This window comes from Nerophis lumbriciformis, linkage group LG07, assembly GCF_033978685.3.
Source record: "Nerophis lumbriciformis linkage group LG07, RoL_Nlum_v2.1, whole genome shotgun sequence".
Taxonomy (NCBI): domain Eukaryota; kingdom Metazoa; phylum Chordata; class Actinopteri; order Syngnathiformes; family Syngnathidae; genus Nerophis; species Nerophis lumbriciformis.
The window spans coordinates 49,757,501-49,772,014 of NC_084554.2; the positions used below are offsets into that span (position 1 = coordinate 49,757,501).

Genomic DNA, 14,514 nt, shown 5'->3' on the forward strand with positions numbered 1-14,514 from the left:
GTATTCATTAAGTACCACCATAATGACAACATTAAAATACAGTAGCGTAGTAGACCTAAGTATTCATTAAGTACCCCCATAATGACAACATTAAAATACAGTACTGTAGTAGACCTAAGTATTCATTAAGTACCACCATAATGACAACATTAAAATACAGTAGTGTAGTAGACCTAAGTACTCATTAAGTACTACTATAATGACAATATTAAAATACAGTAGTGTAGTGGACCTAAGTATTCATTAAGTACCCCCATAATGACAACATTAAAATACAGTAACGTAGTCGACCTAAGTATTCATTAAGTACCCCATAATGACAACATTAAAATACAGTAGTGTAGTAGACCTAAGTATTCATTAAGTACCCCCATAATGACATCATTAAAATACAGTAACGTAGTAGACCTAAGTATTCATTAAGTACCCCATAATGACAACATTAAAATACAGTAGTGTAGTAGACCTAAGTATTCATTAAGTACCACCATGATGACAACATTAAATACAGTAGCGTAGTAGACCAAAGTATTCATTAAGTACCACCATGACAACATTAAAATACAGTAGCGTAGTAGACCTAAGTATTCATTAAGTACCCCCATAATGACAACATTAAAATACAGTAGTGTAGTAGACCTAAGTATTCATTAAGTACCTCCAAAATGACAACATTAAAATACAGTAGTGTAGTGGACCTAAGTATTCATTAAGTACCCCCATAATGACAACATTAAAATACAGTAACGTAGTAGACCTAAGTATTCATTAAGTACCACCATAATGACAACATTAAAATACAGTAGCGTAGTAGACCTAAGTATTCATTAAGTACCCCCATAATGACAACATTAAAATACAGTAGTGTAGCAGACCTAAGTATTCATTAAGTACCCCCATGATGACAACATTAAAATACAGTAGTGTAGTAGACCTAAGTATTCATTAAGTACCACTATAATGACAACATTAAAATACAGTAGTGTAGTGGACCTAAGTATTCATTAAGTACCCCCATAATGACAACATTAAAATACAGTAACGTAGTAGACCTAAGTATTCATTAAGTACCCCCATAATGACAACATGAAAATACAGTAACGTAGTAGACCTAAGTATTCATTAAGTACCCCATAATGACAACATTAAAATACAGTAGTGTAGTAGACCTAAGTATTCATTAAGTACCACCATGATGACAACATTATATACAGTAGCGTAGTAGACCAAAGTATTCATTAAGTACCACCATGACAACATTAAAATACAGTAGCGTAGTAGACCTAAGTATTCATTAAGTACCCCCATAATGACAACATTAAAATACAATAGTGTAGTACACCTAAGTATTCATTAAGTACCACTATGATGACAACATTAAAATATAGTAGTTTAGTAGACCTAAGTATTCATTAAGTACCTCCATAATGACAACATTAAAATACAGTAGTGTAGTAGACCTAAGTACTCATTAAAAACAAGGCAGCAGTTTTATTCATATTTGTGGCCACTGTAACATTACACACAGTTTGAATAGTAACACTGTGTTTGAATATAGAAACATACTGTAAACCACTGTACTTTAATCAAGTGATTCTTTGGCGTACTACTAGTAGTACACGTACCACAGTTTGAGAATCAGTGCATTAGTGTATTGTCACCTGTAAAAGTACTTTGATTTGGGCTTGTGTTGAAGTACTCCATCAAAGACGTGTCCTCTCAGATGGACATGAAAGTATCGCAAACATCAATACTGCCACTGTTTCATCATCAGGATTATTCATCACTTAGCTCCAGCAGGCGGGCGAAGCGCAGTGTTTGATTTCCCTGACAGCCAACCCGCCTTTGGTCCGTATCTCGCCCGCACAGCAGGCGGGAATCGAACGCGGCTACGCCGTGGATAAAACCCTGAGCGGCGTCCTAAAGCCTCGCGACGCTGATCCATGAGGCTCACTCGTACCCGTCATGGCGTCCTGTCACCCTCCGGAAGTGCAGGAAAATAAGCAGTAGTACACAGTAGTACACAGTAGAGATGTCCGATAATGGCTTTTTTGCCGATATCAGATATTCCGATATTGTCCAAGTCTTAATTACCGATACCGATATCAACCGGTACCGATATATACAGTCGTGGAATTAACACATTATTATGCCTAATTTTGTTGTGATGCCCCGCTGGATGCATTAAACAATGTAACAAGGTTTTCCAAAATAAATCAACTCAAGTTATGGAAAAAAATGCCAACATGGCACTGCCATATTTATTATTGAAGTCACAAAGTGCTTTTTTTTTTTAACATGCCTCAAAACAGCAGCTTGAAATGTGGGACATGCTCTCCCTGAGATGATCCTGATACCCACTACAACTATGGGAAATACTATACTTTGACTTTTACAAAGTACATTATTTATTTTTAATTTTTTTTAAAACATGCCTCAAAACAACAGCTACAAAAACAATGAAGGCACACACCAGACTATACTATAAACTGGGCTCAATCTGCCCTATTCTTAACGTATTCGTATGAGTAACAAAAATGTGCAATGGCACAAAAATAAAAAAAATACTTCAGTCTAACACAGCCATCCTTTAAAGTGTACGAACATTAATAAAACTGCTTCAGTCTAGACTAGTGGAAAACACAGCCATCCTTTAAAGTGCATGGGGAAAAAGGCACACAACATTAAATAAAACAGCTTCACTCAGTCCAGACTATTAGTCTATTTGTGCAACAGATGAAGCTCAAAGAGTGGGCTAATTGTTTTTCTCCTTGTCATCATGTGCGAGAGGTAGATTGTTCTGAATGAAAACAAGCATCTGCAAGGGGTTCTGGGTATTTGTTCTGTTGTGTTTATGTTGTGTTACGGTGCGGATGTTCTCCCGAAATGTGTTTTGTCATTCTTGTTTGGTGTGGATTCACAGTGTGGCACATATTTGTAACAGTGTTAAAGTTGTTTATACGGCCACCCTCAGTGTGACCTGTATGGCTGTTGACCAAGTATGGGTTGCATTCACTTGTGTGTGTGAAAAGCCGTAGATATTATGTGATTGGACCAGCAAGCAAAGGCAGTGCCTTTAAGGTTTATTGGCGCTCTGTACTTCTCCCTACGTCCGTGTACACAGCGGCGTTTTAAAAAGTCATACATTTTACTTTTTGAAACCGATACCGATAATTTCCGATATTACATTTTAAAGCATTTATCAGCCGATAATATAGGCAGTCCGATATTATCGAACATCCCTAGTACACAGTAGTACACAGTTGTACACAGTTGTACATAGTAGTACATAGTAGTACACAGTCGTACACAGTAGTACACAGTTGTACATAGTAGTACATAGTAGTACACACTAGTACAGTCGTACATAGTAGTACACAGTAGCACAGTCGTACACAGTAGTACTTCCACTAGTAGGATCTACACTAGTCATACTTCCACTAGTAGTCCTTCCACAAGTAGTCCTTCCACTAGTAGTACCTCAATTAGTAGTACCTCCACTAGTAGCACTTTCACCCTTAGTATTTCCACGGGGACCTCAACGAGTAGTACTTCCACTTCATGTAGTGGCTAATGAGTGTATTCTTGTGTAAAATGGTGTATTATTGCATGATGTTGTGTATAATTGCGTATAATTGTTTATCGTTGTTATATTGTGTATTTTAGTGTATAATTGTATTTTATTGGGAATAATTATGTATTATTGTATATTATTGTGTATAATTGCATATTATTGTGTATATTAGTGTATAACTGTGTGCAATTTGGTATATTAGTGTATAACTGTAAATAATTGTGTACAGTTCCACTCAGCAATATCTTTATCATGGCTTGCATCTTATTCATATTTTCATATTTACATGCTCTTACAAATATTTCCCTGCCAACATCATATCTGACCACTTTTTCTACATTGCAGCATAACTTCTCATCTTCATGTCATCGTGTGTGTGTGTGTGTGTGTATTTGTGTGTGTGTGTGTGTGTGTGTGTGTGTGTGTGTTTGTGTCATGGCGACCTGCTTGGTGAATGACACAGAAGTATGTTGTGTTGATCTTCCAGGCTGACATGCCTCTAATAAAGCAATGTGTTGTGTTGCATGTACAGCTCATACTGTACGTGACTATACATCATTATAGTATTATGTGTGCATATACAGCTCATACTGTACGTGACTATACATAATTATAGTATTATGTGTGCATATACAGCTCATACTGTACGTGACTATACAAATATTTTGCCAGATGATAAACATAAAGGCTGTGGAGTCACACCAGTGTGACGTGTTGTGCTGTAAAGTGTGATTGCACCAATGGACGTAAACAAAGTCAGAGTTCGTGGCAGCACTTTGATAAAGAAGGTGAGAAACACTAAACCATTGTTGAAGTTGGTGATCGTGGGGCTCACTGCTCCTCCCCTCCTCCACCTCGCCGCTCATGGCCATTGATGAACGCCAAAGTGTTGTTATGACTATGGAGCATGTTAAAAATGACTTCCTTCACAGGCGCTGACTCTGCACATGTGTGACGTCGTGAACGACATCGAGCTGGAACGCCAGCGCTGCGAGAACAGCACGTCGGAGAACGTCACTTCAGGTGCGCACACCTCCATAGTAATCATCATCATGATACCAGTGTTGGCGCTAGGAATTTCAAAATGAGGTCCCAGGGACCCCATAAAGTCATAAAAGTGGGGTCCCACAGTACAATTTTGGGGTCCCACTTTTTTGTAAGCGTTTTGAAAACAAATGATACATGTATGCATTATCCTGTTATACCTCACATTCTATATTGTTTTGGAAAAAGGTTGTCATAAACGTTACGTAATTAATTAAAAAAAATATTTCAAAATAAAACACATTTTTATGCATACAGTATGTATATGCAATCAGTTATAAACATTCAGTCACTTTCTTCTTTCCTTCATAGATCTCAACTTTACCGCTGCCGGTATTTTTTTTAATTTTTGTATTTTATAAGTTGTAGGTGTATTTATTTCAGTATAAAAGTGTGCTGGGGTCATGAAATGATGATAATGGTGTGCCAGGGCATACATACATTATTTATTTTACGCTTAAATCTCTAGAGCCTACATCAACTTCACATCTATCCGTCAATTCTAAGTTGTTTTTTTGTTGTTAGTTGGTTTTGTTTCACACAAAATATGCAAAACTCTTCCACAAAAACTATTTTTCAAAGAGGAATATTTGATGTGTGTCATGACTTGGTCCTGGGTGTTTGCTTTTCCGGGATGCAACGGAAAGTTGGCTCGGGCGAGACGGGAATGTAAGTACATAATTTATTTTATAATTACTAAAACAAAAAGAAGTAAACAAAAGGTGCGCACAATGGCAGAGAACAAACTATGAAACCAAAAAGACTATAAACATGGAACAAAAACTTACTTTGGCATGGGACATGAAGCATGATCTAAGAGGATGAAGAGTGTGTAGAGCATAATTGTGGGATGTCGTCAGAACGACAAACTGAAAACAATGAACTTAAATACTATAGACATGATTAGTGAAAGCAGGTGCGTGACTCAAAACGTGAAACAGGTGCGTGACGTGAAAGGTGAAAACTAATGGTTGCTATGGTAACAAAACAAAAGTGCACAAAAAGTCCAAAAACAAAACCGAACATGACTAAAACAAAACATGATCACACAGACATGACAATGTGAAGTAATCGGAGCCTTGGATAGGTCAATAATTCATAAAAACATTGATTTTGATTCAATATTATGTTTTGAGCAATGACAGTTTTAAAGGGGGAAAAAACAGCTTAGTTTTATTAGTCAACATTGCAACTTTTTCTAAATCACATTTCACCTGTAAGCTTTTTTATTCCACTTTTGTTATGTTTTTGTTTATTTTAATAGTATTTTTGGAACGTGCCGTGGGCCTTTAAAACATTAGCTGCGGGCCGCAAATGGCCTCCGGTGCACACTTTTGACACCCCTGCTATAGATAATAAAAAAATAAAATCTGAAAAATGTATGGATAAAAGCAGAGCCTCACGTTTATCATAACGCACAGTCAGCATCTCTTCTTCAGCAAACAATAGGGGTGTAACAGTACACAAAAATTTCGGTTTGGTACGTACCTCGGTTTACAGGTCACGGTTCAGTTAATTTTCGGTACAGTAAGAAAACAACAAAATATAAATTTTTGGGTTATTTATTTACCAAATTTGCAAAATCTTCCACCAAAAATATTTTTCTTAGTGGAATATTTGATGTGAAGTAATCAGAACCTTGGATAGGTCAATAATTCATAATAACATTGATTTTGATTCAATATTATGTTTTGAGCAATGACAGTTTGAAAGAAAAAAAACAACTTTGTTTTATTAGTCAACATTGCAACTTTTTCTAAATTACATTTAACCTTTAAGCTTTTTTATTTCACTTTTGTCATGTTTTTGTTTATTTTAATGGTATTTTTAGAATGTGCCGTGGGCCTTTAAAACATTAGCTGTGGGCCGCAAATGGCCTCCGGGGCACACTTTTGACACCCAAAATTAAATCTGATAAATCTATGGATAAAAAACAGAGCCTGGCGACGCATGCGTGTTTATCATAACTCTCTCTCTCTCTCTCTCTCTGTCTCTGCCCCTCCCTCACCAATGCTGCTGCATGCACAATTTGTTTTGTTTTTAACCCCTTCTTAACCCTGAACGTACATTGAAAATACACGCAACCCTAACTCAAAATGCCGGACATTTGAGGCATTTAAGAAACTCCGCCCTGACAGGATGTATGGTCAGTCTATCGTAGCCCGTTAGCTGCTAGCATGCCGTGTGTTGTGCCTCGGTGTGCATTGTTTACACAACGTGCGTTACGCTACTTAATATGTCCGTGTGGAAACTCGTTCGGTACACCTCCGAACCGAACCGGAACCCCCGTACCGAAACGGTTCAATTCAAATACACGTACCGTTACACCCCTAATGCACGCTGTTTTAAAAATGCAGCAGGAGCAAAGCTGAGTTGGGTTGTACTTTTTTGAAGTACAGTATTTATCAATGTACTCACATTATTTTTGCATCAATCCTCATCCACAAATCCATCAAAGCCAACAGCTGGGCAAGTTCTCCATCAAACACGCCGTATTTTTCGGAGTATAAGTCGCACCGGCCGAAAATGCATAATAAAGAAGGAAAAACATATATAAGTCGCACTGGAGTATAAGTCGCATGTTTTGGGGAAATGTATTTGATAAAAGCCAACACCAAGAATAGACATTTGGAAGGCAATTTAAAATAAATCAAGAATAGTGAACAACAGGCTGAATAAGTGTACGTTATATGAGGCATAAATAACCAACTGGTATGTTAACGTAACATATTATGGTAAGAGTCATTCAAATAACTATAACATATAGAACATGCTATACGTTTACCAAACAATCTCTCACTCCTAATCGCTAAATCCCATGAAATCTTATACGTCTAGTCTCTTACGTGAATGAGCTAAATAATATTATTTGATATTTTACGGTAATGTGTTAATCATTTCACACATAAGTCGCTCCCGAGTATAAGTCGCACCCCCGGCCAAACTATGAAAAAAAACTGCGACTTATAGTCCGAAAAATACGGTACTGCTACTGTATGGACATGTAGTTGTACAACCATGACAGAATGACTGTATATGATTGGTGTTTTGCAGGCTGTGGAGGTGAGTGGGACATGGTGACCTGCTGGCCGTCAGCCCAGGTGGGGCAGGTGGTGACCATCACGTGTCCCGCCTACTTCAGCTACTTCAGCGAGCAGCACAAAGGTAAACACTTCCTCCTCATGCCGCCATCTTTGATCACATGACTGCTGCGGGAGGCCTTTGTTTATGAATGGTGTTTGATGTGACAGTGGAACAATACACGTTTCCTCATATAGTTTAGTACTCAACTGCTGAGACTACCAGGTGTCCGTTTGGGGTAAGGCATTAATAAAAAGGATTTCTTATATTTGAGTTAATAAGGTTAAATGTTATTGTATGTATGTATATAATAATAAATAGCAGAGGTTTTATTGATTGATTGAAACCTTTATTAGTAGATCGCACAGTGAAGTACATATTCCGTACAATTGACCACTAAATGGTAACACCCCAATAAGTTTTGCAACTTGTTTAAGTCAGGGTCCACTTAAATTGATTCATGATACAGATATATACTATCAAATATATACTAACATCATAATACAGTCATCATACAAGATAATCATCAGAGTATATACATTGAATTATTTACATTATTTACTATCCGGGGTGTGTGATATGGAGGGGGGCGGGGGGGTTAGGTTTGGTTGGTATCAACACTTCAGTCATCAACAATCAGCATCAACAATTGCATCATCAGAGAAATGGATATTAAAACAGTGTATGACTGAATTGGTAGGATATGTACAGCAAGTAGTGGACATAGAGAGAGAGATCAGAAAGTATAAGAAAAAGTATCTACATTTGATTGTTTACATTTGATTATTTACAATCCGAAGAGGTATGATGTGGAAGGGAGGGTGTTAGTTTAGGGTTGTAGTTGCCTGGAGGTGTTCTTTTAGTGCGGTTTTGAAGGAGGATAGAGATGCCCTTTCTTTTACACCTGTTGGGAGTGCATTCCATATTGATGTGGCATAGAGGGAGAATGAGTTAAGACCTTTGTTAGTTCGGAATCTGGGTTTAACGTGGTTAGTGGAGCTCCCTTCAACAGGGAGGCCACGACCTCCAGGAGGTCCGCAGAGATACTGCATGTAGGCCAAGAAATGTTTTTAATAATTGTTTTATTATTTTATATCATATTATTTTTTATTTATCTATTGATATAGCTAACGATTAGCGCTCTAGTTGTCATCTAGCGATTAACGCCCTAGTTGTAAGCTAGCGATTGGGGTGTTACTTGCCAGCAAGCAATTGGTGCGCTATTGGCCAGCTACCGATTAGCACCCTCGTTGTAAGTTAGCTATTGGCATGCCAGTTGTTAGCTAGCGATTAGCACTCTAGTTGCCACTTAGTGATTAATGTGGTAGTTGTCAGGTAACAACTGGCAAGCTAGTTGTCAGCTAGCGATTAATGCTCTAGTTAGTTGTCAGCTAACAATTAGCACTCTGTTTTCCAGCTAGCGATTGGTGCGCTAGTTGTCAGCTACCAATTAGCGTGTTAGTTGCCTGCTAGTGATTAGCGAATCAGTTGCCGGCTAGTGATTAGCGAATCAGTTGCCGGCTAGGGTTTAGAGCACTACTTGCTAACTAATGATTAGCACTCTAGTTGGCACCTAGTGTGCTAATTGACAGCTTACGGCTGGCGCCCTAGTTGTTGGCTAACGTTTAGTGCTCTAGCTGCCGCTAACGATTAGCGCTCTAGTTGTCAGCTAACATTTGCATGCAGGTTGTTAACTAGCAATTAGCACTCTGGTTGCCAACTCGCGATTAGCGTACTAGTTGTCAACTGAGGACTGGCACGCTAGTTGTGAGCTAGCGATTAGTTCTCCAGTTAGTTGCCAGCTAACAATTAGCACTCTAGTTGTCAGCGAGCGATTGTTGCGCTAGTTGTCAGCTAGCAATTGGCTCATTAGTTGCCCACCAATGAGTAGTACACCAGTTGCCAGCTAGCAAATAGAGCACTACTTGCGAACTAAGGATTATCACTCTAATTGTCAGCTGGCGTTTGGCGTGTTAGTTTCCAGCTAGCAATTAGAGTGCTAATTGCCAGCTAACGATTAGCGTGCTAGTTGTGAGCTAACAATTAGCACTCCAGTTGCTGGTGATTGGCGTGCTTATTGTCAGCTAACGACTGGCGCACTAGTTGTTTGCTACCGATTAGTGTTCTAGCTTCTGCTAATGATTAGCACTTGCGTTGTCAGCTAGCAATTGACATGCTAATTGTCAGCTAGTGATTAGTGTGTTAGCAGTCGTTTAGTAATTAAGCTCGCGATTAGAGCACTACTATGGAAGTAGAATTGTCTCACATCAACTTATATATATCAATATGATATTATTGCATATGCATATATTAATAAATATACAAATACAAATGTGATATACAAATAGATAAATAATTTGTATAAATAAAGGCGTATTTGTAAATATATTTTTGAGATTTGAAAATATATACAAATAAAATGTATAAATATAAAAATGTGACATACAAATAAATCAAGCATTTGTATAAATAAACGTGTATTTGTAAATATATTTTTGAGATTTTAATATTAATATGCTTGATTTAGTATTTGTATTTGTATCGAATTTGCATATGTGGATCGCTTTTTTGCTTTTGTGTCAATGAGACATTCCTACCACAAAACCGATGCACAAATAAATGTGACTTACACACTCCCCTGAACCACCAGCAGAGGGCACTGCAGCCAGAGCGGTCTGGGTCACAGCCATGGTCAGACACTGGCGAGCCAACCACAGGCACACTTGGGAGTGTCATATTATGTCATGACTTTTAGTATGATTTGACAAACATTGCACTGACAAGATCAGTATCTATATCGGGACAAGGTCATTAAACGATACAATAAAATAAGCAGCTTGCAGGGTCTTTCAGATTAACTGGATAAATTGGCATTAGCTAATACAACGTTAACGTTAGCTAGCTCAGGCCCGTTGTGCGTTCTCTCTGTAAAGACGTGGATTGTTTTTGTGCAGAGAACTCCGGGCATTTTGCATATAATGCATATAATGCTCTGTGACCCAGACCTCTCTGGCTACAGTGCCCTCTGCTGGTGGTTCAGGGGAGTGTGTAGGTCACATTTATTTGTGCATCTGGTTTGTGGTAGGAATGTCTCATCGACACGAAAGCAAAAAAGCGATCCACATATGCAAATTCAATACAAATAAATACAAATACAAAATCCAGCATATTTATATTCAAATCTCAAAAATATATTTACAAATGCACGTTTATTTATACAAATTCTTGATTTATTTGTATGTCACATTTTTTATAAAATGTATTTGTATATATTTTCAAATCTCAAAAATATATTTACCAATACGCGTTTATTTATACAAATTATTTATTTATTTGTATATCACATTTGTATTTATAATCAATCAATCAATCAATCAATCAATCAATCAATCAATCTTTATTTATATAGCCCTAAATCACAAGTGTCTCAAAGGGCTGCACAAGTCACAACGACATCCTCGGTACAAAGCCCACATACGGGCAAGGAAAAACTCACCCCAGTGGGACGTCGATGTGAATGACTATGAGAAACCTTGGAGAGGACCGCATATGTGGGTAACCCCCCCCCTCTAGGGGAGACCGAAAGCAATGGATGTCGAGTGGGTCTGACATAATATTGTGAGAGTCCAGTCCATAGTGGATCCAACATAATAGTAAGAGTCCAGTCCATAGTGGGGCCAGCAGGACACCATCCCGAGCGGAGACGGGTCAGCAGCGCAGAGATGTTCCCAGCCGATGCACAGGCGAGCGGTCCACCCCGGGTCCCGACTCTGGACAGCCAGCACTTCATCCATGGCCACCGGACCTGTGCCCCCCCCCTCAAGGAAAAGGGGAGCAGAGGAGAAAAGAAAAGAAACGGCAGATCAACTGGTCTAACAGGGGGGCTATTTAAAGGCTAGAGTATACAAATGAGTTTTAAGATGGGACTTAAATGCTTCTACTGAGGTAGCATCTCTAATTGTTACCGGGAGGGCATTCCATAGTACTGGAGCCCGAATAGAAAACGCTCTATAGCCCGCAGACTTTTTTTGGGCTCTGGGAATCACTAATAAGCCGGAGTTCTTAGAACGCAGATTTCTTGCCGGGACATATGGTACAATGCAATCGACAAGATAGGACGGAGCTAGACCGTGTAGTATTTTATACGTAAGTAGTAAAACCTTAAAGTCACATCTTAAGTGCACAGGAAGCCAGTGCAGGTGAGCCAGTATAGGTATATATATATATGTATATATGTATATAAAGGTATATACAGTATAGGCGTAATATGATCAAACTTTCTTGTTCTTGTCAAAAGTCTAGCAGCCGCATTTTGTACCAACTGTAATTTTTTAATGCTAGACATAGGGAGACCCGAAAATAATACGTTACAGTAGTCGAGACGAGACGTAACGAACGCATGAATAATGATCTCAGCGTCGCTAGTGGATAAAATAGAACGAATTTTAGCGATATTACGGAGATGAAAGAAGGCCGTTTTAGTAACACTCTTAATGTGTGATTCAAACGAGAGAGTTGGGTCGAAGATAATACCCAGATTCTTTACTGAGTCGCCTTGTGTAATTGTTTGGTTGTCAAATGTTAAGGTGGTATTATTAAATAAATGTCGGTGTTTAATAATATATTTTATTTGTAAAAAGCACTTTACATTGAGCAATCAACCTCAAAGTGCTACAGTGTATTTAAAAAAAAAAAAAAAAGATAATAAAAATAAAAACTAGAACAGCCTAATAGCTAGAACTAGTATGCATATATTAAAAAAAAGGCTTTTTAAAAAAGAAGGGTTTTTAAGCTTTTTTTAAAGGCATCCACAGTCTGTGGTGCCCTCAGGTGGTCAGGGATTGTATTTGTATATTTATTAATATATGCATATGTATTAATATCAAATTGATATATATAAGTTGATGTGAGACAATGCTACTTCCATACTACTACGCCCTACTTGCCAGTTAGTGCACTAGTTGCTAGCTAACAGTTAGCAGTGTAGTTGTTAGCTAGTAATTAACGCGGCAGATGTGAGCTAGCGAATAGAGCACTAGTTGCCAGCTAACTATTAGCCACACAATAATGCTATGATTTGAATATGGTTAATATTGCACAATAACAGGGCACGTTTAGAAGCAGTTGCATGTAAAATATCATAATTTCATACAAGACATATAAGTAGGGGTGATTGCTCTTTCTTCCTTTACTACGTTACATACTACACATGAGCTAATTGTTATTGTTTATTAATAAACAGCAGAGGAGTGACTCTAGAGGTCTTCTACTATGTTACATACTACACAAGTTTGTCTGCCTGCTGTAAAGGTCTGGTGCAGATAAAAGATAAAAGGTTTCTGTGAGAAATATGCGGCGTTTGGACAGGAAGAAAATAATATTTAATAGAGTGGAAGATTACAGCGGGTTCATGAAAACAAGGTCCAGCGCTCTGCTTCATCCTTTTATTCTTGAACAAGCAAGACTTCAGCTCTTCGAGTTCAGCCGCGGAAGATCAATAAAAAACACTTTTTGACAAAAAGATAAAACCATACAGTGTTTGAACTGATAATGCTGCACTTTGCACTCCCGGCCACAAGTTGGCGACCTGACACATGCTTTGTACAAAACTCCAAAAGCAGTGAAGTTGTCACATTGTGTAAATGGTAAATAAAAAGAGAATACAATGATTTGCAAATCTTTTTCAACTTATATTCAATTGAATAGACTGCAAAGACAAGATACTTAACGTTCACACTGAGAAACTTTGTTATTTTTTGCAAATATTAGCTCATTTGGAATTTGATGCCTGCAACATGTTTCAAAAAAGCTGGCACAAGCGGCAAAAAAGACTGAGAAAGTTGAGGAATGCTCATCAAACACTTATTTAGAACATCCCACAGGTGAACAGGCTAATTGGGAACGGGTGGGTGCCATGATTGGGTATAAAAGCAGCTTCCATGAAATGCTCAGTCATTCACAAACAAGGATGGGGCGAGGGTCACTACTTTGTCAACAAATGCGTGAGCAAATTGTTTAAGAACAACATTTCTCAACCAGCTATTGCAAGGAATTTAGGTATTTCACCATCTACGGTCCGTAATTTCATCAAAAGGTTCAGAGAACCAAAATTTAATTCCCGTGACCTTCGATCCCTCAGGCGGTACTGTATCAAAAAGCGATATCAGTGTGTAAAGGATTTCACCACATGGGCTCAGGAACACTTCAGAAAGCCACTGTCAGTAACTACAGTTGGTCGCTACATCTGTAAGGGCAAGTTAAAACTCTACTATGTAAAGCCAAAGCCATTTATCAACAACACCCAGAAACGCCACTGGCTTCGCTGGGCCCGATCTCATCTAAGATGGACTGATGCAAAGTGTAAAAGTTTTCTGTGGTCTGACAAGTCCACATTTCAAATTGTTTTTGAAAACTATGGACGTCGTGTCCTCTGGACCAATGAGGAAAAGAACCATCCGGATTGTTATAGGCGCAAAGTTGAAAAGCCAGCATGTGTGATGGTATGGGGGTGTATTAGTGCCCAAGACATGGGTAACTTACACATCTGTGTAGGCACAATTAATGCTGAAAGGTACATACAGGTTTTGGAGCAACATATGTTGCCATCCAAGCAACGTTATCATGGACGCCCCTGCTTATTTCAGCAAGACAATGCCAAGCCACGTGTTACAACAGCATGGCTTCATAGTAAAAGAGTGTGCGTACTAGACTGGCATGTTGTAGTCCAGACCTGTCTCCCATTGAAAATGTGTGGCGCATTATGAAGCCTAAAATACCACAACGGAGACCCCCGGACTGTTGAACAACTTAAGCTG

The 14,514-nt window shown here is 38.4% G+C and overlaps 1 protein-coding gene across 3 annotated transcripts in view; it reads left to right on the forward strand.

Annotated features, from left to right (window-relative positions):
• The window catches only part of vipr1b (vasoactive intestinal peptide receptor 1b), a 72,931-nt gene that overhangs the window by 23,144 nt on the left and 35,273 nt on the right, over positions 1 to 14,514 (forward strand). For all 3 annotated transcript variants that reach the window (XM_061964923.2, XM_061964924.1, XM_061964922.2), the window contains 2 exons: positions 4,507 to 4,597; positions 7,673 to 7,783. In XM_061964923.2, the coding sequence (XP_061820907.1) occupies positions 4,522 to 4,597; positions 7,673 to 7,783 (187 nt within the window). In that variant the 5' untranslated portion in view covers positions 4,507 to 4,521. The remainder of the gene's footprint in view (positions 1 to 4,506; positions 4,598 to 7,672; positions 7,784 to 14,514) is intronic.